The 22,353-nt window shown below is 42.3% G+C and overlaps 1 protein-coding gene across 4 annotated transcripts in view; it reads left to right on the top strand.

Moving 5' to 3' along the window:
* Window positions 1-22,353, top strand: part of PHLDB2 (pleckstrin homology like domain family B member 2) — a 114,720-nt gene that overhangs the window by 52,176 nt on the left and 40,191 nt on the right. For all 4 annotated transcript variants that reach the window (XM_069785535.1, XM_069785534.1, XM_069785536.1 and 1 more), the window contains 5 exons: window positions 935-1,044; window positions 4,323-5,671; window positions 15,392-15,775; window positions 18,088-18,231; window positions 19,115-19,252. In XM_069785535.1, the coding sequence (XP_069641636.1) occupies window positions 996-1,044; window positions 4,323-5,671; window positions 15,392-15,775; window positions 18,088-18,231; window positions 19,115-19,252 (2,064 nt within the window). In that variant the 5' untranslated portion in view covers window positions 935-995. Of the gene's footprint in view, window positions 1-934; window positions 1,045-4,322; window positions 5,672-15,391; window positions 15,776-18,087; window positions 18,232-19,114; window positions 19,253-22,353 lie in introns of those variants that run through there.

The raw sequence follows: 22,353 nt of genomic DNA, 5'->3' as shown, positions 1-22,353 counted from the left end.
CAACAGAGACCTGAAACGGTTGCGGCTGTGACGACTGCGGTTAATTAAATAGGTGACTCGTCTCTAGACAGCCCAGACATCTGTCTCCATTCTTCACTTGTTTTTCTGCCGCGTTTCTATTTGCTTGTCCAGAGTTAAAGCCCAGAGGACCTACAGATGGTCACCATTAATTTTGTCACTCGATGCGATTTTTTTTAAAGCTTTTTTGTCAACCTTTTACAAACATGTGTGTATAAAAAAAAAAAATCTTTTAATAAGGAAGCTCACTAGAGATCTTCTATTTGGATTTAGATTTAATTTTAGTCTTTAGTGGCTGGGATTTAACTTTCACTTTTCTTTTAAGCCAAGTCTCTCTTGTAGCCATATAAATTATTATTTTTTTTTTAATAAACTTTAAAGAATCTCTGCATTCCTGGTCTGGCTTCTTTGGAACCTCGGAAATCGTTGCATGCCAAAGCAGTTTCTGTGTTTTGGATCGCATACCTGTTGTTGCATAGGTTTCTTTCTGATTGCAGGATGCTGGTGTTGTGTGGGCTGAAATTGGGCTATGGGCTTTCAAAAATAAAATCTTCAGCAGAAAAGTCCAACCTCGCAATGATTTCTTAAGCAAGCCACAGGATCACAGACAAAACTCGGGAGCTGTGACTAGTAACTGCCTGCACAGAGTCAAGATCTTAGATAATAGCTGATTATCAAATCAAATTATATGGACTTTTAAGCTTATAAAACAACTGCAAACAGGTTTTTTTCCATAGTCTCCACATTAAACATGGAGTGTTCTTTCCAAATATCTTTTAACGTATTTCTGTTTGAGTTGTCTCTGGAAATTTTACCATAAGAAAACCCAATTATGCTCTATATTATACACTTAAAAAATATTCTCAGAATACACTTCTTAACACAACATTTTTTTCTTTTGTTACTTTATTTGCAGGTCAAAATTTATCTGGTTCACTCAAATTAGCGTTGTGTTAACCATCCTGTGGAAGACGAATATGATGCCAAACAGAAGTAACCTCTCCTCCTTTCAGAATGTTGGATCAGGTAATCAATTAATAAAAATGAAGTTTGTTTGTAAATGTACTGAGATCTTCTAGAATTTGTTATTGATTTTGGTCCTTTAATTCTCCTGACACATAGATAAGATCAGCGCTTTGTTCTTATTCTGTGTCTAACTCCATTTACCAGCCAAAATAAGGCCACAGCTGGATATGCTGCAGACAGCCAACCCTCCCCCATCAGTTTAATGCCTATCGGTGACCCCCAGCTAAACAACTCCGGAATGGAAGAAAAGGAATGAGGCGAAAAGAAAGAAAATTTAAAAAAATGGAAGAATTTCCTTCTGTATAGCTCCAGGCAGCAAATACTTTGCTAAACAGAGGAGCCTTACTAAGCGAAAGCTGGGGCTGACCTGGATGCAGGATGGGTTTAGGACACGCCACGTGCCGGAGCTCCCAGCCTCAGTCCCTATAGCTGCATGTGAAGGCAGCATCAGCCAGGATGTGTAACGCATCCTGGCATATTTGTAAAGTCTCATCCCAAACATTACCCTAAAAATAAACAAAACAAACACGATCTGGTTTGTGGGAAGCAGCTATGGTTCAGCTAAACACGTGCTGTCGTCCAGTTGGGATTTAACCGTATGATTGCGGGCACTGTGGTGCTGGAACCAAAAACGCAGAACTGGCATAAGGTATGGTAGAGAAAAGTTGAATCCGAGTGGCTACATGAAGGTATCGTGACCTTTTCTTACTCTTACTGTACTTGCTTGGATTTCAAGTACAATGAACGCTTCATTGCTGTGGTGAACAGGCCTGAAAGTTTCCGTGAGCTAACTTGTTTTTTGGCAAAAGCATCCAGTCTTTGTAGGATTACATGTGCCCTGCTGGTGTTACAAGGGAGTAATAAGCAATTATTAATGTCCCATTAATGTGTCTGCTAAGCTGTTTGTATGGGAGCCAGTGGAATTTATGCAAAAACATTTGAACTTCAGCTGTATTCAAGTTATGATTTGGATGGTGCAATTTTGATATGAGATTAGCTTTCAATTTTAAGAGAGGTTTGGAAGAGGGAAGGAGAAGGAGAGACGAGGATGGAAATAAGGTTCCGTTCCACAATGGAAAGTTACATATACAAGGCGTACACATTGTGCTTTATATCTGTGCTCTTAAATAACTTTTAAATCTTGTTCTTCTTCCTTATAACACCACTAATATGATGAATGCTTGATCTTTTCCAGATGATTTTGTCTTGTCCCGACAAGAGTTCTGTTGAACGTGTGTCACGTTCCTGCTTTTGTTCATTTGGACTTCATCATTGCTGTTGATCAAAAATTGTGAAAAATAGCTAAAAAATGTCAAGAAAAATGTCAAATTATAAGAAACTGCAGTTTCACTGCTCAGTGGTGATGGTCTGACAGAGTTCTGTGAACTTACTGGTTCAAAGGCAACTTAGTTGTATCATTATAACAAACATGTTAAAACTACAGGAAAAAAAATCAGTCAGAATAAAAATATTAAATTCTGTGTAGTAGTAAACCTGAGGCTTGGTTTTGAAGCTGCAAGTTAATGTTTTTGGAGACTACCAGAGCTTGTGTTTAACACATGCTTAGCCAGGTCCACTATGCTCAAGACGGTGTTTGGGTTTTGGTGGGGTTTGGTTTTTTCTTTTTTGTTTTTTTTTTTTTTTGGTCTCCCCCTCCCCCCGATGCTGCCTCCTATTTATCTTCTGCCTATTCAATTACATAATTAATGATGGTTACCTTTGTTCTTAAACTTATGGGTTTGTTCCTTAAGAATTGAGGAGAATGTCTTGTTATGCACTTAGACTTACCACAGTTTGCGTGGAGGAAGCCTGTGCAACAGAGGTCTATTGAATGATGCCCTGGACAGTAATGAATTCCAGGGTTTTTTGCCTTGTTAGCAAGGAAGGTCCCAGAAATGAGGACCTGCTCAAAGAATGTATTGCCACCTTTGACTAGATAGCTGAACTTAGCGGTCCTCGATGAAACCAGATCGTATAAGCTCTGGTGGGGGGTGGGAATCCATTTTGTGTCTAAGTTCATATAATTGTCTGAAGTGGTACTTGGAAGAGGATTAAAGTATTGCCGCTAAGGATTTTAAAGGCACTTAACACATTTGGATGTTAGGTTTTCCTGCCGAGTGACAAGCTGAAATTAGGTTTCTCATGAGGTGGCTGAAGTCACAGGTGAAATGTGACTGAGTCAAGAGTAAATCCCAGAAATTACCCTTATTTTCAGAAGCAATACTCACTGGCACTGCAGGAACTGACACTGAAGAGTGCTTTATTAACTCAAAGCACAGCCTAGCACATCCAAGGAGCTGCTGTAAATGTTAATGGTGCCATTTCTACATCAGCTGAGGTCTAAGTGTGGCCTGCTGGGGGTCCTGTTTATCTCTGGCAGTGACTGACACTGTCAGGAGCTGAATTTCTTTCGTTGCTTTCGGCAAACTGGGGCTCAGAACTGTAGGCTGGAGCTTGACACGTTGTTGAACAGTAACATCCACCACAGCAAAGGCTTTTTCGGTCGGTGTCCTCTTCCAGAATATAAATGATAATTCTGAACAAGCGTCGGGACCTGGAACCTTAAACCCCGTCAGTGTCTTTAATGGTCATGTGTTTTTGTTGTTGTTTTGAATGAAGTCATGGAGCTTAGCATTATACTTCTTAAGACTATCTTTTCACTAAAGTGCCCTTTGCAGATGTAGTTACAGCTTTGTATTTTAAGAACACTGAGCTGAAACACCTTGAAAAAAGGGCCTCCGTTTTGTACTTTTCCATGAAGCTTTGCATGACAATTCACAGAGTAAGCAGAAAGGTGACAAATTTGAATTGAGCTCATTTAGTGTACTGGGGCTTGGATGCACTAGCTGCACAGGTTAAAAGAAGAGGTGGTCCAGAGCAGTATCCTATGTTCTGTGTCCTGAGCCCTGGGAGACCTGCGCTCAGTTCCTTACCTTGCTGTCTGCTTTGCATCTTCTCCCTGCACCTCAGTTCCTCAGCTGTAAAACATCAGGACACTAATGCTTCCTTACTTCATGGACATCTTAGGAGGCTCAGGATTATAAAGGCTGAGCCATAGAATCATGCAATGGATAGGACACCAAAGAAAGGGTCTAGCCTCTTTCCAACTGTGTTGCTGATTTGTAGGATGAATTTGGCGATATCCCTCTACCCACATTTATTACAAGCACAGTAATTATTACAAAATGTGTTCTTTTCAAGTTAATGTGCAGGCATGCACATGCAAGAGGCTGCTTACTTGCTAAAAACTTTTTTTTCTTGTTTTCTCTTCCTTACAGATTCCAGTAAGATTATGGCAGAGTATAGCCACACACAAAACCAGATGGAATTACAAAATGCTAGTTTGGGAAAGGGTTCTGTGGCAAATTCCCTTGAAAATGGCCTCCAGGATATTATGGAAAACCTCAACCCGAAGAAATATTCATCAAGTCTCAAATTTAAAACAAACGGGGACTATGCTGGCTCGTATTTAACCCTTTCACAACCTATGCCAGTTAAACCTAATCCTTCCTCCAGTGTTAAAAATACACACTCTATTACCAAAATTCAAGGAGGCAAGCAGTTCCCCTGTGAAAGCCCATATCTTCCAGATAAAAGCACCTCTGTAAAGCATTTGGGTTCTGTATCAGGCACGTCTCCATCCCTCAGCGGGTACAGTTTAGGAAGGACAGACTTTGATATTCATACCGGCAGAGAAAATGAAAAATCCCTTGGACACATGGATAAGTTTCACTACTCAAAGTACAGTCAGAAAAACAAATCGTATGACAACGTCTACTTCCCAGGAATGCTGGAGACAAAGAAGATCTCGGGCTCTCTTCTGACAATGTGGAATGGAAGCTCGGGGAACGAACTGATGCTTTCACCTGCTAGCAATTCGGGGGCGGCCAGCATGCCTTCTAGCCCAAAGCAGGGCAGGAGGATGAATATTGAAGACAGCCTGGCCCTTCACATAAAACCAGTTAAGCACAAGGATGTGGTGATGGACACTCTGGGTTCACGGCCTAGGAAATACTCTGGTGGATCTCTAAGTCATATGGGAATGTACAGTCGTTCCCTACCCAGACTTTATAAATCAACAGAAAGCCAGCTGGTGCCATTAAGTTTGCCTCCCAGAAGCTCTCTGGGTAATACTAAAAGGAAAAAAATCGGAGAAAAAGATCTACCTCAGAATGCTTTAGATGCTGATAATTACCTGAATTTTTCTTCTTGCAGCTCAGGGGTTTCACCACATGCCAACTCTGTCTCTGGGAATAATCCCTACGTCAGTTCAACTCTTAGTGTTCCTGCAAGCCCTCGAATTGCTAAAAAGATGCTTTTGGCACCTTCTTCCCCATATCTTTCCGATGATTTCGATAGACTTGGACTCTCAGGAACAAGTCCTAGTAGTTCTTTCTCCCCAGTGGATTTTGACAGGTCTTTCTCTGTCCGAAGAAACCTTTCCACCAGTTCCATGGAACTTGACGACCCAGATCTGGAAAGTTACAGACAGACGCCAAACTCACTGCAAACGTCCATGCGAGAGCGGAAGAACAGCATTAGCTCCATTTCAGGAAGAGAAGACCTCATGGACTATCACAGGAGGCAGAGGGAAGAGCGGCTTAGGGAGCAGGAGATGGAACGGCTGGTAATTTTTTCTCTTCCTTTAGTTTTTCTTGGTGGTTAGCATTTGCGGTATGTCCATCCCAGATCTAGCCATCAGGAGGGTACAGCAAAGCATAAGCTGCCATGTTTTGAAATTCAAATGTTACCTGTTTCACGTGCCTTCTATTATTGCAGTCTGTGAAGGTAATGCTTAAATAGCGTGCTGCTGTAACAGCTCGGGTGGACAGTACCATTCAGCCATCCTAAAAAAATGTTGGAACCCATGTAAATTGCCTTCAGTCATCCTGCGGGCTCTGTTAAAATGTCTACATACATAAAACCCACAAATTGCACTGCAGGGATCCAGCACTTCTTGTTTTAGATGATGGCACTGTTTTGTGGGTAAGTGGGTAAAAAAATTGAGACTGCTATAAGCTGTGTGTGCTGTGGAGTCAGGTATACATTGGTGTGGGTTCAACATCCATCATCAGAGCTTTCTCTGCTTGGTTGTGGTTCTGAGTATTTTCATTAAAATATGGGTCTCCTTGCTTCTCCCCCTTCCAAAATGGAGAGTAGCAGAGTGGGACAGAGTTTCTCTCTTTGTCTCTATTCAATGTAAAGCAGTGCACACTGCTTCAGCTCGGGATTAAACTTGGTAGTCAAATGTAATTTATGTATTACTGAAACAACTTTTGGGTAGGAAAAAAAAGGTCTTCAGAACGCACAAAGATGGTTGAAGCAGTTTCTTATTGAAACTGTCTCTGAAAGGATACTTAGTATTTCTTTGAAAAAAGTTTTCTCAGCAGCTACAAGTCTCTGACCCTATTAACATGCATTCATACTGGACTGATGTTACCATCCATGTAGAAACCTAGGCGGGCAGGAGCCTGCCTTTTCATCCCTAATCCGCTTGGCGCTGTAGTCTATAGGATACAGGCGGTTGGTTTGCCTGCTTAGAGGCAGGGCTGTAGAGTCCAGTGGCAGGGCGTGCATGCCCCTGCCCTGCTTTGCCCCGCAAAACCTCTGCCAGCTCGCCTTGGAGCCGTGGCTTCTTGGGAGAAGGGGCCAGGCTCCCTGGGGTGAGGAGGGCCAGCTGCCAGTGGAGGTGACTGGGCAGCTTAGGAAAGGTTTTTACGCTCGCAAAAGTGGGAAGCGTCAGCAGAAATGCTGGCGGGTTATTTCTCTCTCTTCTTGCTGTCTCTGCCTGCCGTTCCTCCACTCCTTTTGGAAATCTCCGTTCTCCCTAGTCCTGGTGTTTTGTGTGTGCAAAGTGGCGTTTGCGTCTTATCAGAGGGTTTTCCAGACAGTCATGCTGTAAAACCTGAGATAATCAGTCATAAAAGACAACGTAGTAGAGCGTGTTTATATTTCAAAGAGAACAGCTTTTTGGGTTTGGGTTTTGTTTTTTTTGTGGTGAGGGATGGAAGATATGGGGTTGTTTCAGTAATCAGTAATGCTAAAAATTGTTCTGGTTTTATATTTGGATGTAATGACTACATTTCTACACACACACAATTTCTTTTCTTGCCAGACAATACTTCCTTCAAGTCCTGATTCATGAAAAAGAGAATTTGTGTACTGTTTTTCTGACCATGTTAAAGTTTTTGAAAAAAGATGATGCTTTGTGTGTTGCACCTAATTTGAACATGAAGGAACTTCCTCTTGCTTGAGTTCATCTTCTGTTCAGGATCTCACTCGATATTTTTTTTTTTTTCCCTTGTTAGAGCTACCTGGTGGAAATGTTGAGTATCAGGAGACTGCCTCCTTCCAATGATTTGAGATTCTGAAAAATGCCATAAATAGTTTTTTAGATCTCTGAGAAGAAGGAATATGTTAAAAAAAAAATAAAAAATCCACACATCAGCTCTTTGTACATAAGGGCCTGTCCTGTTTTGGTTTTGTGTTCTTTTTGTCCTTCTGTGTGGATCTAGTCATGGGTCTATCCAAACAGGGTATTTATATATGCAGCCTGAGCTTCCAAAGAACAGTTTTGTCTGACCTTGTGTACCGTGAGTTGGACAAAGGTTAGAGATCCAGGTCTGCTCAGGTCTTTCTATTTTTGGGGGTGGGGGAAGGTGTGAATAAAAAAACCCAACTAAACAAGCACCCATGGATAGCAAAACTGCGTTCTTTGGGTTTTCAGTGCTAAGGAAAAGCTCAGATTGAGTGCTGGTAGGTAAATAGAAAGGGAGACGTAGTCCCTCTGTGCACAAGGGACACTCTTTTCATACTGTGTTTTTGAAGCAAGGTAGGCGGAAGAAAAATGTAGGACCACTTAGAGAACTTCATCAGAAACATAAGCCTCCTTTTTAGAGGATTAGACTGCTCTATGGCCCAGATATGAAGTGGAGAGCATCTTTGCACCAGCACTGCCCCTGTATCTATCCTGGTGGCACAGAGCAGTTTTAGGGTATTGCATTTGATAGCTGCTATTAACTTCTGGACTTCTTTTTAGTAAAATCTATGCAGACATTGTAATCTGACTTAGTATCTGTCCTTGGTCTCCTGTATTTACTTTCACTTTTTTTTCTTTTCTTTTCCATATAAATTATTCTATGAGTTTTACTTGTGCCTAGTTTGCTTTTTAAGTGACAGAGGCTCCTCTGGAAGTTTGCATTTTGAGCCGCTGCTACGGCCTGTGTATGAAACAAAATGATCTGCTGTCATTGCCCAAAGAAATAAACAGACAATTAAAAAAAAAATGGCACAAATAGTGAAAATAAGCATTGCAGTTTTTTTTTTTTTAATTATTTATATGTCTGAGTTTTAATTTGTTCCCATGCACCAAACAGAAAAGACATGTATGTACTTGTGTAGGATTTGGTGTTTCTCCTTGTCTCTTTTGATTTGCCTTTCACGGCTGGGTTCACCCAAACTAGCTGAAGACTGGTGCCACTTCTGTTTTGCCAGCCTGTTCCTCTGCGACCTGAGGAGCGGGAGGAACCGGAGTTCCCGTTGCTGGCACTGGGGACTGGTGGGCTGTGGGAGCAGGTGGGATGGCACTAGGTTGCAGGCTGGTGGGTCACAATCTGCTTCTGCTTCCTCTCCAGCCCAGCTGACCAGAGACTGCATCTTGGCATAGGGATGTTTATACAAGCTTTACGCAAGTAGAAGTCAGGGTTAGCTATTGCTGAAGCTAGCCCAGGAGCCTTATAAACAAGGAAAAAATTTATCACTGTGAGCCAAGGATATTCAGTGAGATTCAGTTGGCTATTGAATTTTATTTATTTTTTTTAAAGAGGAAATCTCACTCTGAGATAAAAGCCCAACTTTGGTAGTTGCTGGAACTGAAAGGCAATCTTTCTCTTCAGTCCAGGGGGAGGTCGGGGGTGGAACAGCACAGACGACATAGTCGGGTAGATATTAAGGCCATCTGTTTTTCTAGATCATAGAATCGTTTAGGCTGGAAAAGACCTTTAAGATCATCGAGTCCAACCGTTAACCTAGCACTGCCAAGTCCACCACTAAACCATGTCACTGAGCACCACATCTACATGTCTTTTAAATACCTTCAGGGATGGTGACTCCACTGCTTCCCTGGGCAGCCTGTTCCAATGCTGGACAACCCTTCCGGTGAAGAAATTTTTCCTAATATCCAATCTAAACCTCCCGTGCCGTAACTTGAGGTCATTTCGTTTTGTCCTGTCTCCAGCCACCTGGCAGAAGAGACCAGCACCCACCTCACTACAACCCCCCTTCAGGCAATTGTAGAGAGCGATAAGGTCTCCCCTCAGCCTCCTCTTCTCCAGGCTAAACAGCCCCAGCTCCCTCAGCCGCTCCTCATCAGACTTGTGCTCCAGGCCCCTCACCAACTTGGTTGCCCTTCTCTGGACACACTCCAGCACCCCAATGTCTTTCCTGCAGTGAGGGGCCCAAAACTGAACACAGGACTCGAGGTGCGGCCTCACCAGTGCCCAGTACAGGGGGACAACCACCTCCCTGCTCCTGCTGGCCACACTATTTCTGATACAGGCCAGGATGCCGTTGGCCTTCTTGGCCACCTGGGCACACTGCTGGCTCATATTCAGCCGGCTGTCAACCAGCACCCCCAGGTCTTTCTCTGCTGGGCAGCTTTCCAGCCACTCTTCCCCAAGCCTGTAGCGCTCCATGGGGTTGCCGTGACCCAAGTGCAGGACCCGGCACTTGGCCTTGTTGAACCCCATACAGTTGGCCTCAGCCCGTGGATCTGGCCTGTCCAGATCCCTCTGTAGAGCCTTCCTACCTTCGAGCAGATCCACACTCCCGCCCAACTTGGTGTCCCCATAGACTTGTGTGTGTCTAAGTGGTGTAGCAGGTCACTAATCATTTCCCCTTGGATTGTGGGGGCTTCATTCTGCTCCCTGTCTCTGTCTTCCAGCTCAGGGGGCTGGGTACCTTGAGAACAACTGGTCGTACTATTAAAGACTGAGGCGAAGGCGGCATTCAGTACCTCAGCTTTTTCCTCATCCTTTGTCACTGTGTTTCCCCCTCCATCCAATAAAGGATGGAGATTCTCCTTAGCCTTCCTTTTGTTGCTAATGTATTTATAGAAACATTTTTCATGTCTTTTACGGCAGTAGCCAGATTAAGCTCTAGTTGGGCTTTGGCCCTTCTAATTTTCTTCTTGCATAACCTTACAACATCCTCGTAGTCCTCCTGAGTTGCCTGCCCCTTCTTGGTACCTGCTCATTTGAATAGCACTGAACTTGATTTTTTCTACAGCTAGATTTTAGGCAGTACAATGTATTTCCTCTAGATGGTGGTAGGTGCTTAAAAATTACATGTGTAGTATCTGCGTGGTACCTTGCATAGTCCAGCTGTCTGTATGGATGTTGTACGATGCTTGTTAATGAAGTTTTACTAGATGCAGGAATTGTTCTGGGAGAGATTTCAGCTTATATGACCGATGCCTGAACGATCAATAATAAATTTCAAGGAGCTTATTCCATTGTCCACTTTTTCACAGTCAGAGAAGTATTGAATTTCATTAAGTTTATTCAGCAGGTAGGAAATAATACAGAATATCTCTGTGCCTGGTTTGCACTGATGCATTACAATTTAGTAAGATGTGTTCATGCGAGAGGAAAATGAAATGAAAATATTTTGGAATTTTCAAGGTGATACTGCTTTAAAATTATGGTTAATAGAGCTTATGTAAATCTTCCATACAGCTTGGAAAAACTTCATATGCATGTTTTATAAATTTATATTGGCACTCTGTCTTTTTATAGACCCTTTAAACATAAAGTACCCAAGCTGTATGTAAAAGTGTAAGTGACTTACCTCTTACAGAAACCCCAGCCAAGTAGACAAAGGCTGGATCAAGGTAATTTTTCCCACCACTAGCATTTGACAGTCTCTGTAGTGTTACAGAATAGCTACTTAACATCAATTTAGTATGGTATAGGAACAAGTGCCCTATAATAGGATAACACCCCCCCCCCAACATAACTAATACTGACAACTCAGTAAATTTTCAGGAACATTCAGTTTTAATTGTGTTTCAAAACATTTCTGTGAGATCTTTAATAATCCAAAGTGTGGGTTACATATACTTAATTTTTGCAGCTATATGTTTTATGCAAATGAACATTATGTGCCAGGAAGAAATCAATTTCAGGAGAACTGTTCTCATTTACAGAACTTAAGTACTGCACTGGAGCTCTAGTCTTCAGGCTCCTGCCCTCAGCATGATTTGAAAAGGAGCCTCTGCATAGGTACTGTAGGGGCAAAAGGGCACTGGTCTGAACAACGCTGTTATTTTGGAAGCTGATGGCATTTCCTCAGGAGCCGAATACGTGCCTGCAGATAGAGGAGCTAATTCTGCAGAAAGTCGTCTGCTCAGTTTCTCTCTGGAGGCTGGCTCTACTGCATGCCACTGATCTCTTGTGCTTTTACCAGTCTGGTTCTTCTGTGCCTGTACTGGGAAGATAAGGACGAGGCATGCCAACCTGGTCCCTGCAGCCGGCCCTCTGCTCTGAGCTGAGGTGGTCTCTGCAGCACTTCTCCGTGCAGGTGCCTCTGCTGTGGAAGGCTGCCTGCAAGAGACAGACGTGAAATATGGGCACTTTTTCTGAATTCTGTGCTGTTAGTGGTAACCTCAGAGCCAGAAGATTGAACTATAGCAAAACAAGGACTGAAAATGAGGAAATAAATGAGGCTGGAGTGAGAAACTGGTGCAAACTGGAGGGAAGGGGAAGAACAGTTGGCGAGCTGTTCTCAGACCCAGTTAAAGTTTAACTTTGAAATAAGTTTCTCGGTATCTGACAGACGTGAAATCACCACCTCCTTAGAAATGCAGAGGAAAGAGAAGACTTTCTCCTGCCTCTTGTCCATGGGGTACTGAATGTATTTGTAAGACAGAAAGTTTGGGGAGTTTCTGCTGCTCTCTTGCCTGGTATGTCTGCCTTTTTACCCCCCATCCTTTTCGACTAGCTGCTGCTCCAAGCTTTTGCTGTGAAGGTGGTTGTTTGCCTGCCTGTGAGGTTTTAAAAAGCAACAGTGGAAAAGTGCTGTTCTTTGGTAGCTGAAAAGAGCAACAGCTTCTTCTTCAGGCAAAGAGAGCCCTGGCTGCACGGACTAGCCATAATTCTCATTAGCGTTGGTCACAAAGGATAGACTGCATATGTATTTTTAATGAAATCTGGGGTTATCCAGTTGCTAATGGCACTTATCTAAAAAGCTTCCTGCTTGCAACATCTGATTAACCAAGTCTTGCCTTGATATCTAAATATAGCATCACCTCTACGCAGTTGTAAAATTCATATACGTGACAAGCAGCAGATGAACAAATCCAGGAATCACTGACATGGCTGCTGTTAAAAAAGTGGGAGGTATTTATCTCTGCTATTTTGGAATATTTTTGTTTACAGTGTGCCAGGCCTGCCTCTTAATGTCATTGTTAATCAATAACAGAGGAGGGTGGTTCTCCTGTTTTTCCACCCTTCTCCTTCAGCACCTAAATTTGCAGCCATCCATAGGTGATGTGCAGCTTTGTCAAAGCCAGGAGTGGTGAAACTGCTCAGGCAGAAAGTGCACGAGACCTGTGTACCCCTTCTTGTAGCAGGTAAGAGATCCACAGAAAATACATGGAGATGTTTTAGTCTGTTAGAAAGAACATTTTATGGGGAAAGACACTGAAAGGCTTACAAGGCTTGATTCAACACCCCTCCCTTCTGCCAGAGCCAATTTTAAACCAATTTCCTTCTTTTGGCATACCTTTTTTTTCCTCTGCTGTGTTCAGTGTCACAAATAACTTGTGTGGTATTTCTTGCAAAATTATTGACTGGATTTTCCATGTGCTACTGCTTTTGCACTTTTTATCACAGGGGTGCTTTCCTAGCTTGCTGCTTGACTCAGAAATTTGTGCTGGAAACAGTTAAATGCAGGTGTGCTGGAGCTGGAATGAGTTGGCCAAGATGAAATGATGAGAATAGGGTGTATAAAATAACCACAGAGCTTCCTGTCCGTAAGCCTCTCAGCACATGTCAAAATAGAAGTGAGAGGTATCAGTATTTCTGTAGTGTGTCTGAAAGTTCATCAGGAATTTTTTGAAGACTGGCAGAGGTTTTCCTGCAATTTTTAAGCTTTCCTGAGCATCTGAGACTTGGGGGGAAAAAAGAATCCTTGTTTTTTCCTGACTGCTCAGCAAAGGGCAGGTTTGCAGTGAGAGCCCCTTCCCTGAGCGCTTAGGCTAGGATGAACAGCAGCTGCACTTTGAAATTTGCCATTTCCTATTATTATTGAAGGGATGGAGCTTGGCACGGGGCAACCCGATATACCCTGTTGTTGCAGGGAAAGATGGGACTTTGTGTCCTGATGTCGTGTTTCCCATCTATAACCATTACGACGACTGTATGAAGGGCCAGGCCCTGTGCCGTCACAACGGGGAGAGCTGCATAATTACCAGCAATCCCAGCCAGCACTTGCACAGTGCTTTAGGAATTGGGTTGTGTGGCCAAAAGACTTAGTAAGAGGGAGGATAGCGGCATTGGAGGGGTAAGGGAAGAGGCTTAGGGTCTGGCAGTGGTTGCCTGGAGGGAACGAGGCTTTGGGGAGTTATAATTATGTCGATCATTTGGGGTTGAAGGATGTCTGCACAATCTGCTGGACCCATTTCGTGGAAAATAGAAGCTTTCAGTTGCTGCCCCGCAGCTGCCCCAGGCTTCATTATTTCAACAGCTCGTCTCTGCCAGTGCTGTTACAGGAGGCTTCAGAGGAAAGCTGCAGTGCGAACCTGGGAATAAGCTACCTGAAGGCAAAATTTCTGTCTCGTGACGCGCTCTCGGTTGGGTAGTGCTTGGAAACGGATGGGTTCAGATGGGTTCTCCAGCTCAGAAATGCAGCTCTTAACTGCGGGTGATGTGGGGTGATGTAAACGTGTAGTGCGTACAACCGGGTAATCTCCTGGTAGCTGCACAAAGAGCTGTGTGCTTGTAAACCAGTGTTAAATTTTCATAAAACTCCAATGGCTTGCTCTAGGGAAAGGGCAGGCAATGCATTGCCCGAACTGTTTTGCCTGATCCTTGTTATCACTTGCTGTCGGGCATAGGGAGTGTTAGGACTGTCAGAAATAGCTGCTTTGCAAATGTAATGCCAGATAGAGCTTGGAAGGCGAATATGTCTGGAGTGGTTCCTGAGGAAGGAGGCTGAGGATTTGGGTTTTTTGGCTTTCTTTTTAAATACTATTAAAAATAAGAAGGATTTCCTAGAAATCAGAAATGAGATCATTAGTGCAGGTATTAATGCCAAGCATGGAACTCTCACAATGGTCTTTTTTTTCCAGCAGAATTTTCAATAGGCTTATGGTAAGCAATTTTTTATTTACATTATTTTTCTTCTTTAGCAAAAGAAACACAAACTTCCATAAAAGCATTACCTCTTAAAAATGAAGAGGTGAAAAAAATGTCATCTGAAATGGAGGTTACAGGACCATATACATATACAGCTATGCATACAGTAAAATAAAACAAATGTAGCTTTCTGATACTTTTTATAAAGTATCAGAAAGATCTAGAAATCCTTCGGGAATTAAATGTTTATAGCAACTTGAAGCACATCAGGTCAAACTGGCACAGTTTTTCAGATTCTTGAGTTTGAAATATCGGTATGAATCCATAGGAAATTTGAGTTAACTGGTAAATAAAGATTCCCCTCACTTCTGGACATTTAACATCTGTTGTATTTTAGATGTGATGCCTCATTTTTCTCTTAATGCTCCTAAAAATGTTTCTTTCAAAATGTGGACTAATTCTCTCCCAAAAAAGGGAATAAAAGTTAACAAAACAGAAAATCCAAAAAAGTCAGTAATGAGTGAGTTCATGGAAAATCTGTGCGATATTTTGCAGCTTGGTAGGAATATAGTGTAAGTGTAAAGTGGAACAACTGGTGATTTATACAGTGAGCTCACTGGACATGTGTACATAGAAATGGGGTATGGTTACAACAACCTGAATAAACAATATTAATATTAACATTTTCTACATTGGAAAGATAAACAGGACATCTTATTTAAGTAGGTATTCATTTCTGTGAAATGTACTTTTAATTTTTTAAGTTATTCTTCCATGTTAACTTTGATTCTTCATCTTGCACTGTAATTTATTTATGTGTATCTCTTTATTGTTTCAAAGTGCTAGAGACATACATGGAACTGGAGGACTTTAATCCTTCACTCTAAAGAAACCCAAAACAAAACCCCCTCAAAAATCCAGCAAGCTTTTTAACTTCATCTTTACTTTAGTTCACATGTGACGCTTAGTGCTATTATCTTTTTTAAAACTAGGAACGACAGCGGCTGGAGACAATCCTCAATCTGTGTGCAGAATACTCCAAATCTGACAGCGACCCCGCTGCAGCTACAACAGTTGCTGATGTTCAAAAAATTAACAAAGAACTCGAAAAACTTCAGCTCTCCGATGAGGATTCGGTGTTCGAAGACTCCCAGATGAATCTGGAAACGAGGTTCAGAGGCCACTTGAAATCATCTGCAAGCGATTCGGATTTCTCGGAGCTGAGCAGCCACAGTCGCAGCACTGCTGCTTTCCTCTCCTCTAGAGGGTTGAGAGCCGACGAACACTTCAGTGAAAGCGCAAAGCCTCCACATTTCGCTGCTCCCCCCTTCCTGAAGGATGCCACCGAATCATCCTACCTAAGCATCACACCAAAGGTAATGCTCTGTAAGAGGAAAGAGTACCACCCAGGTTCGACTGCCCGAAATCCTCCTCGAGGAGTCAGCTGTCCTGGCAGGGGCCACAGTTAGGATGGCTTAGGTGTGAGAATTGATCTCAGAGCTCATACCACTTAGCAGCCAGCAAATGATTATTTCATTTTCTGTGGAAGCTAGTGGCACTGGAAGGTTTTTTTTTTCAGAGGTAGGTACAGTTCGGGAAGCGTTTTAAGATTTTTCTGAGGGAGAAGGATTTGCTTGAACAATTATAGCTCCTCAAATAAGGAAGGCTTCAGGAACCCTGCTTAGCACGGTGCTGGGGTGTAGGAGGGAAGGGAAGCTCTGCCATCTTCTCCCAGCCTGAGGCTCCCGTCTTCTGTAAGAGGAGGGTGTTTTCTCATGAGCAAACGAGAACAGTCGCCTGGGAGGTGAAGAGGAGTTGCCTGAGCCGAATTTACTGTCCTGTTTCCTTTCCCGGGGTTGGACCCAAGCCACTTGTCAAATCAGCCGCTGCCTCCCGTGGGGCAGGCGGCGGCAGCCAGCCTCCCGCCTCTCTAACCCAGCTCCTCTCTTTAATAAGCTGCGGCTCCTTTCCTGCGTACCTCGGGCTGCTGTTTTGTTACTGCAGGGAAATTGTCCTTTGAAAAATGAGCTTCGAGTAACAATTTCCTTCAGCTAGGGCAGCAGCAGCCTCCTTTGGGCTGGGGCAGGGGACTTTCGTCATCTTGGGTCAGTGCCTGGGCTCTGGCGTGCCAGACCAGCCGTGCAGCAAATCCTGGTGACAGGCAGTGTGTGAAATAACTATATTCAGGAGTTAGAATCAGGAGCATAATAAGACCAAGCAAAGCCGCAAAAGCAGGTTTCTGTTTAACAAACTCACACCTTCAAAACACTTCGTGTCTCTCCTTTTTACTGTTATTTACACATTGTATGAGCTTCAGCATGATTGTATGCCTAACGTGAATTGTATTTAACCTCTGCTTAACTTTCTTACGAATTTGTAGTCAACAGAAGTGTGTATGTGTAGAAGCAGAGAGAGGTGTGATAGGAAAACGTTTTATCTTATAAAGGGGATCTCTCTGGAAATCCGTCCGCTGAGCCTTTCGGTGTGAAATTATGCTGAACAGAAACGTGCTATTAGGGCTTCACTTGGTCTTTCCATGTTGAAAAGGTAGTAAGACATTCCACTTACAAGTTACTGTGGTCTTGCATTTCTTTCCCATTTGTAGCTTTCTTCGTGCAAGTCAGCGATGCTATTTTAAATCCTTATTAGGAAGTTGAAATCGAAGATGTTATGTCAGCATTATCCGAACAGGATACCGGACAAAAAGAGGCTTTCCTGCTAGGATTACTAATGCTAATCAAGGAATACCATTCATTCATTCATTGTAAAGGGTGTTCTGCTAAGCCCTGAGAAAAGCAATAACAAGTAACTGTGTTAATGAAACACAGCTCATTGTTTTAAAATATCGAGATCAGATTTGTTCAGGATAAAATGCCAGCTCTCAGAATAGCCATTCAGTAGCTGAGCTGAGCCTCTTTTGAGCAAGGCTGTGTGGTCCAGCGGTTAACACGAAGCCCTGCACACAACCCGCTTCTAATTCCGCTTGGGGACAATGAGCGAGCAGCCTTACCAGAGTAATTGGATCGAAAGCCCCTGGGGTCAGATGAACACAAAGAACACATTTGAAACTCAGTACTCTTTGATCTAGCCTTTGCTGGTATATGATCACAGGTATTTTCTTAATAATGTTGTTTACTTCTTGGCACAGTTATCTAGTAAGTAAATGGCAATGAAAAGAGCAACGTTAGGGGTACTACTTCCTCAGTGCTAACCGGGGAGACAGAACCAACTTTTGTCCTTATTTTACAGAAGCTGCCCATCTTAATGGCTAGTTACGAAAATGTCCTATCCTACCTCCTGGCTTTTATTATATGAACAGCTGAAATTTACATAAAAAGTGTCTTCATCTATCTGTGTTATTTTTATAAGGGAAAAATTGGATTTTTACGACCTAAATAGCCCAGCATGTAAAGTATTCTCAAAAGTTAGGTTTTAATAATTCCTGTAGAATGAATAGTATTTACTGTTAAGTATAGTATTTACTTCCAATGCCTGGAAGTAAAGCATCATGTTTGTTTCTCTTGTGCACCTTCTAAATATAGAAATAGCAATATAGTAGATATGAAATAGGTAATGGGTTCAGAACAAGCAGTACCGTACTTGTCTAAAACGAACACAATATGAAAGGGGAAGGAAAGACAGTGTTTAACTCTTTTTCTAATGAACCTCTTGTAACGTGCAACTGCAGATACCAGAATGCACAAGTGATGAGCAAAGAGGGCAGGAGCTTGGTCGACTGGAGGAGGAGCGCATAGTAATACTGAATAACTTGGAAGAACTTGAGCAGAAGATCAAAGATTTAAATGACCAGATGGATGAATCCTCGAGAGAGGTATGAAATATGTTTTGGTTTTAAATGTCTTGCTTGTTAGGTATGTCTACATAGCATAAGTCTGATGGGTTCAGCAAGTACACAGGGAACTCATGGATGTACGTAGCCTTCATAGTCTGTGCTTTTTCACCAGCATTAGGCACAGAATCACGGACCTGGCAGTGTCCTACTATGAAGGTTATTTTTCCCCAGCTGGGAGATGGATGTGATGCTCGGATTAGCCTTTCCCAGCTGTAACCATTATACTCCTCAGTGGAATTAGAACAATCTTGCTTGTTTAAGGATCACTCAATTGATCTAAATACCTTGTGTAACTTTGGAGTTTTATGGTGGTATCTCCTGTGACCGTTTAAAGAGAAAGGAAGTGAGACAACTTCCTTTCAAACCTGCTTGGCTTTACGGTGGCAAGGGTATGTTGGCACCCGTTTGCCTTCTGGAATCTCACAGTTGCAGACTAAGCTGGCCAGGCATTTGGGTTGTGCTTGCTCCAATTATCAGTGACAGGAAAGAAACAGCTGTTCCAGGAGGGTTTCCTACGGAGCCTGGGCACAGAGAGTCGGTACAGTATCATAACAGGAGGAAGCACAGAGAAGAGATAGAAAAGGAAAAGTTTTGGAAAAAAAGAATCTTCAAACTAAAGTTGGTTTGGACTTTATTTTGCAGTATTTTATGTTGCAGTTTTACTTTTTCTCAGATTTCTGATCTCTTTTTAACTTACTTTTGTGGCAGTAAAACTTACTTGTTTTTTTTTTCTTCTTCCTATTTTTAAAACGTTTCTTTCTTGTGAATAATCACCAACTCACTCCCGTCCCCCCAGAAAATAATGTGTATCAAGATTTCTTCTTAATCTGGACTGCTTCTGAAAAATGTTTTGTGTTCCTAGTTGGATATGGAATGTGCCCTTTTGGATGGGGAACAGAAATCTGAAACAACAGAGCTGCTGAAAGAGAAGGAAATATTGGATCATCTGAACAGAAAAATAGCTGAGCTGGAGAGAAATGTTATTGGTGAAAAGACAAAGGTAACTGAGTTATCTTAGCTAGCTGTATGCTCTGTTCCCCTTGATCTTCAAAATACATTTATGTGATTAACATATTGATGCAGAGTTTTTTATGAAGTACTGTCTAGCAGTAAATTTACTTGATAAATATGGAAGAAAAAAATAGTTGTCTCACCATCATCTCCCTGTAACAATCTTGTTTCCCAAGGTATACTTGACAAGCAAAATATAGTACACTTAAATAAAAAGACCTGACCTACTGTGAAGATATTTTTGATTAATAAAAAACCCTTGGACTTGAGTTACCTGTTGTTTAAAAGAACAGTATTAATTGAACTGTTCCACTATCTTCCATTGTAGGTTATATATTTTGAATTAAAAAAGAAATCCTTTCTCAGCAAAGGAACAGAATGAAAGAAGGCTGTGGTTTCAGAAGATGGCTCTATCTATTATTATACAGAATGGTATACATAAGACATCTGTCAAGTACATAATTTTAAAGCAATTATTTTGGTTTGTTTTGTTTGCTGACTGACTGACAGTTTTAGTACTGTGGAACATTCTCTCTGTGATGAAGTCCGAGGAATTATTTAGTTCTCCTATACAGTCAGAGACTTAATTCCTCTCAAATACACAGCAAATGTATATATGCGTATATTTGCAAAATAGGATAGCACTGCAATAGGATTTTCAGTACAGAAATGGAAAGGGCCTGCAAGATGAAGCTGTCCCCCTCAAACCAGGGAGTGCTGGTTCCCTGCGGCAGGCTCTGCTGGCCTCTCCGCGGGGGCAGTTCCCTTCTCCACGGGGCATGTGCCACGGCCAATAATATCTCAAGGTCAGGAGGTTTTTCCAGGGCTTTCAGCCAGCAATGTTTCCTTTTTAAATTTCATCCTCTACCTCATAATTTAAACCTGTCACTTGTGGAAATACTCTAGCTAGTCTCTCCCCTTCTTTTTTTAAGCTTTCCAGAAATATCTGGACGTCTTGTGCATTATTTGCTTTTGCTTAGACAAGGTGCACATTTTTAGCTCTTTCACAGTTCCCGTTTCATTCACGCCTTGCAGCTTGCATTGTTTTATTCTGAGCTTTTTGTCTTCGGTTTCTGCCTACCCTGTCATGAGCCTGAATGCTGGTTTGTGGCTGTACTCACCAAGCCTGTGTCTGAGGAGGAGGATGGTGCTCCCACCTCTCTGCCCTGCGGAGTGACTGTGCACGTCCAGTTTAAGCTTGAACTTCCGTGGACTTTCCAGCTTGCACTTTTCCCTGTTCTTGTGTACCCCTCAGCAATCCTTCAGCTTTCAGTGTTGCCTGTGGTCACGTTTTAAGTTGCCCATGGAACGTGTTTCGTACGTGCTTTTTGGTATAAAGATGAGTTTAAAGTTGGTAACAGCAGATAGGGTGGTGCAAGCAGATACCCTCCAAAAGGATAGAAGTTTTGGGTGGTAGGTGGTAACAAATAACACATCCAGAAATTCAAGAGATCTTTTGTATTTGTTGTCTAGTTGCCTCAAAGTTCAATAAAACTAATGGCAATTATTCTAATACCTGTAGGTTGTTTAAATTTCCTTGCAATCATATGATGGAACATTAGTGTGTAGCACTCAGAAAATTAAAATGCCAGGTGTAGTTTAAATTTTCAGTTGAACTGAAACATGGAGAGCAGCCTAGAAAAAGCACTTTTGTAATTTAAAAGGCAAGTTCACTCAAAACATTTTTTTCAGTATGAAGCACGTCACTAGTCAGATCAGTTATGATTTTTTACTTGTCTTTTCTTTTGAGTTCCTTTTTTTTTTAAACAAACAAACAAAAAACCCAGCTGTGAGTGCATGCTCTAGATTTAAAGCCATGGCTCAGTTAATACCAAAATTATCTTTGCAGAAATAAACTCTAAGAGAGCCCATAGGTTTTGTTCTGGAAGATGTCTGACAGCATTGCATAGAAGTGAAAGTTTAAAAAAGAAATGGGAGACAAGCTTCTGCAAACGGGCAAAATATAAAGCGACAGCTGAAGTGTTCTGGAGAAAGTAGTGTCAGCCAGCAAAACAGATGGCACACATCATGTCAACAAATAAAAGTTCTGGCTGATTTGAAAGAACAAGCATTTTTTTAAAGCGTGATTTGTGTGTCTGTACATTTAAGGTTGCAGCCCTGCAGATCTGATGCATGATAGGCAACATCATGGCTCTGTAGCAGTACAGGGTCAACCCCCCCAGAAAAGGGGTGCTCGGGTGGAGGTAGTAGGTGGTCCTTTTTGCTGAAATAATTTGAAACTTATGACCTCATCAACAGAGTTAAGGCTCAGGTTTTGGCTAGTGATTGCCACCCTGCTGATGGTACTTTTTGTGTTGTTTCTTGCAAGAAAAAGTGTCCCAGTGTCCGCACAATGGTAATGGTTTCTTCTAGTTGCCTGAATATTTCACCCCAAATCATACTGGTGGTCTTGGTTTTGGTGGGGCTTCCTGGCAAGAAGCTGTCGCGTCCCATTGCTCGGACAGTGGTTACGTTTCTGTCAGGGTAAGGGAGTGATATCTGAATACACCGCATGGTGTCGTCTTGAAGTGAGAAGAAGAGTTCATTTCACTCACGAAATGGTGGTGGGGCGTTAGTACTGTACATGATGGCACTTGTCTCTGGAGCGACTTGAGTGTCTCCTGGAATTTGCCACTGATCTCAGCACCTGTTTGACAGGAAACCCCTGCCCGGTTGTGTTTCATCCTTACCCATGCACCTGTTTGAAAAACTTGTGAAATTCTTAAAAAGAGAGATCATAAACTACAATCTAATTATTGGGCCATGTTATGTACTTGAAATAGACTGTAGGTAGAAGCTCTTGTACTACTTTCTACCCGATTCTTTGATTTTTTTTTTTAATTTGTTTTTAATGCCCTGTGCACAATTTGTTTGGATGAGGACACAAAGTTTTGCCAACTTTTGCATGATTTTAAAGCCACAGTTTCTAGCACTTGCGAGGCAGGAGAATCGACTGGAAATCATACTTGAAGGCAGATGGCAGGACAGTTGTGAGTTCGGTTTTGGGCTGTGCCACTGTGCTCTTTGCTGTGGTACAATGTCTCTGTGTCCCAGCACCTTGCTTGTAAATCAGGAACGGATTTTGCAGGC

Source organism: Haliaeetus albicilla, chromosome 6 (assembly GCF_947461875.1).
Source record: "Haliaeetus albicilla chromosome 6, bHalAlb1.1, whole genome shotgun sequence".
Taxonomy (NCBI): Eukaryota; Metazoa; Chordata; class Aves; order Accipitriformes; family Accipitridae; genus Haliaeetus; species Haliaeetus albicilla.
Note: the sequence above shows the minus strand (reverse complement) of the source record. Positions and strands in the feature narration are given on the sequence as shown.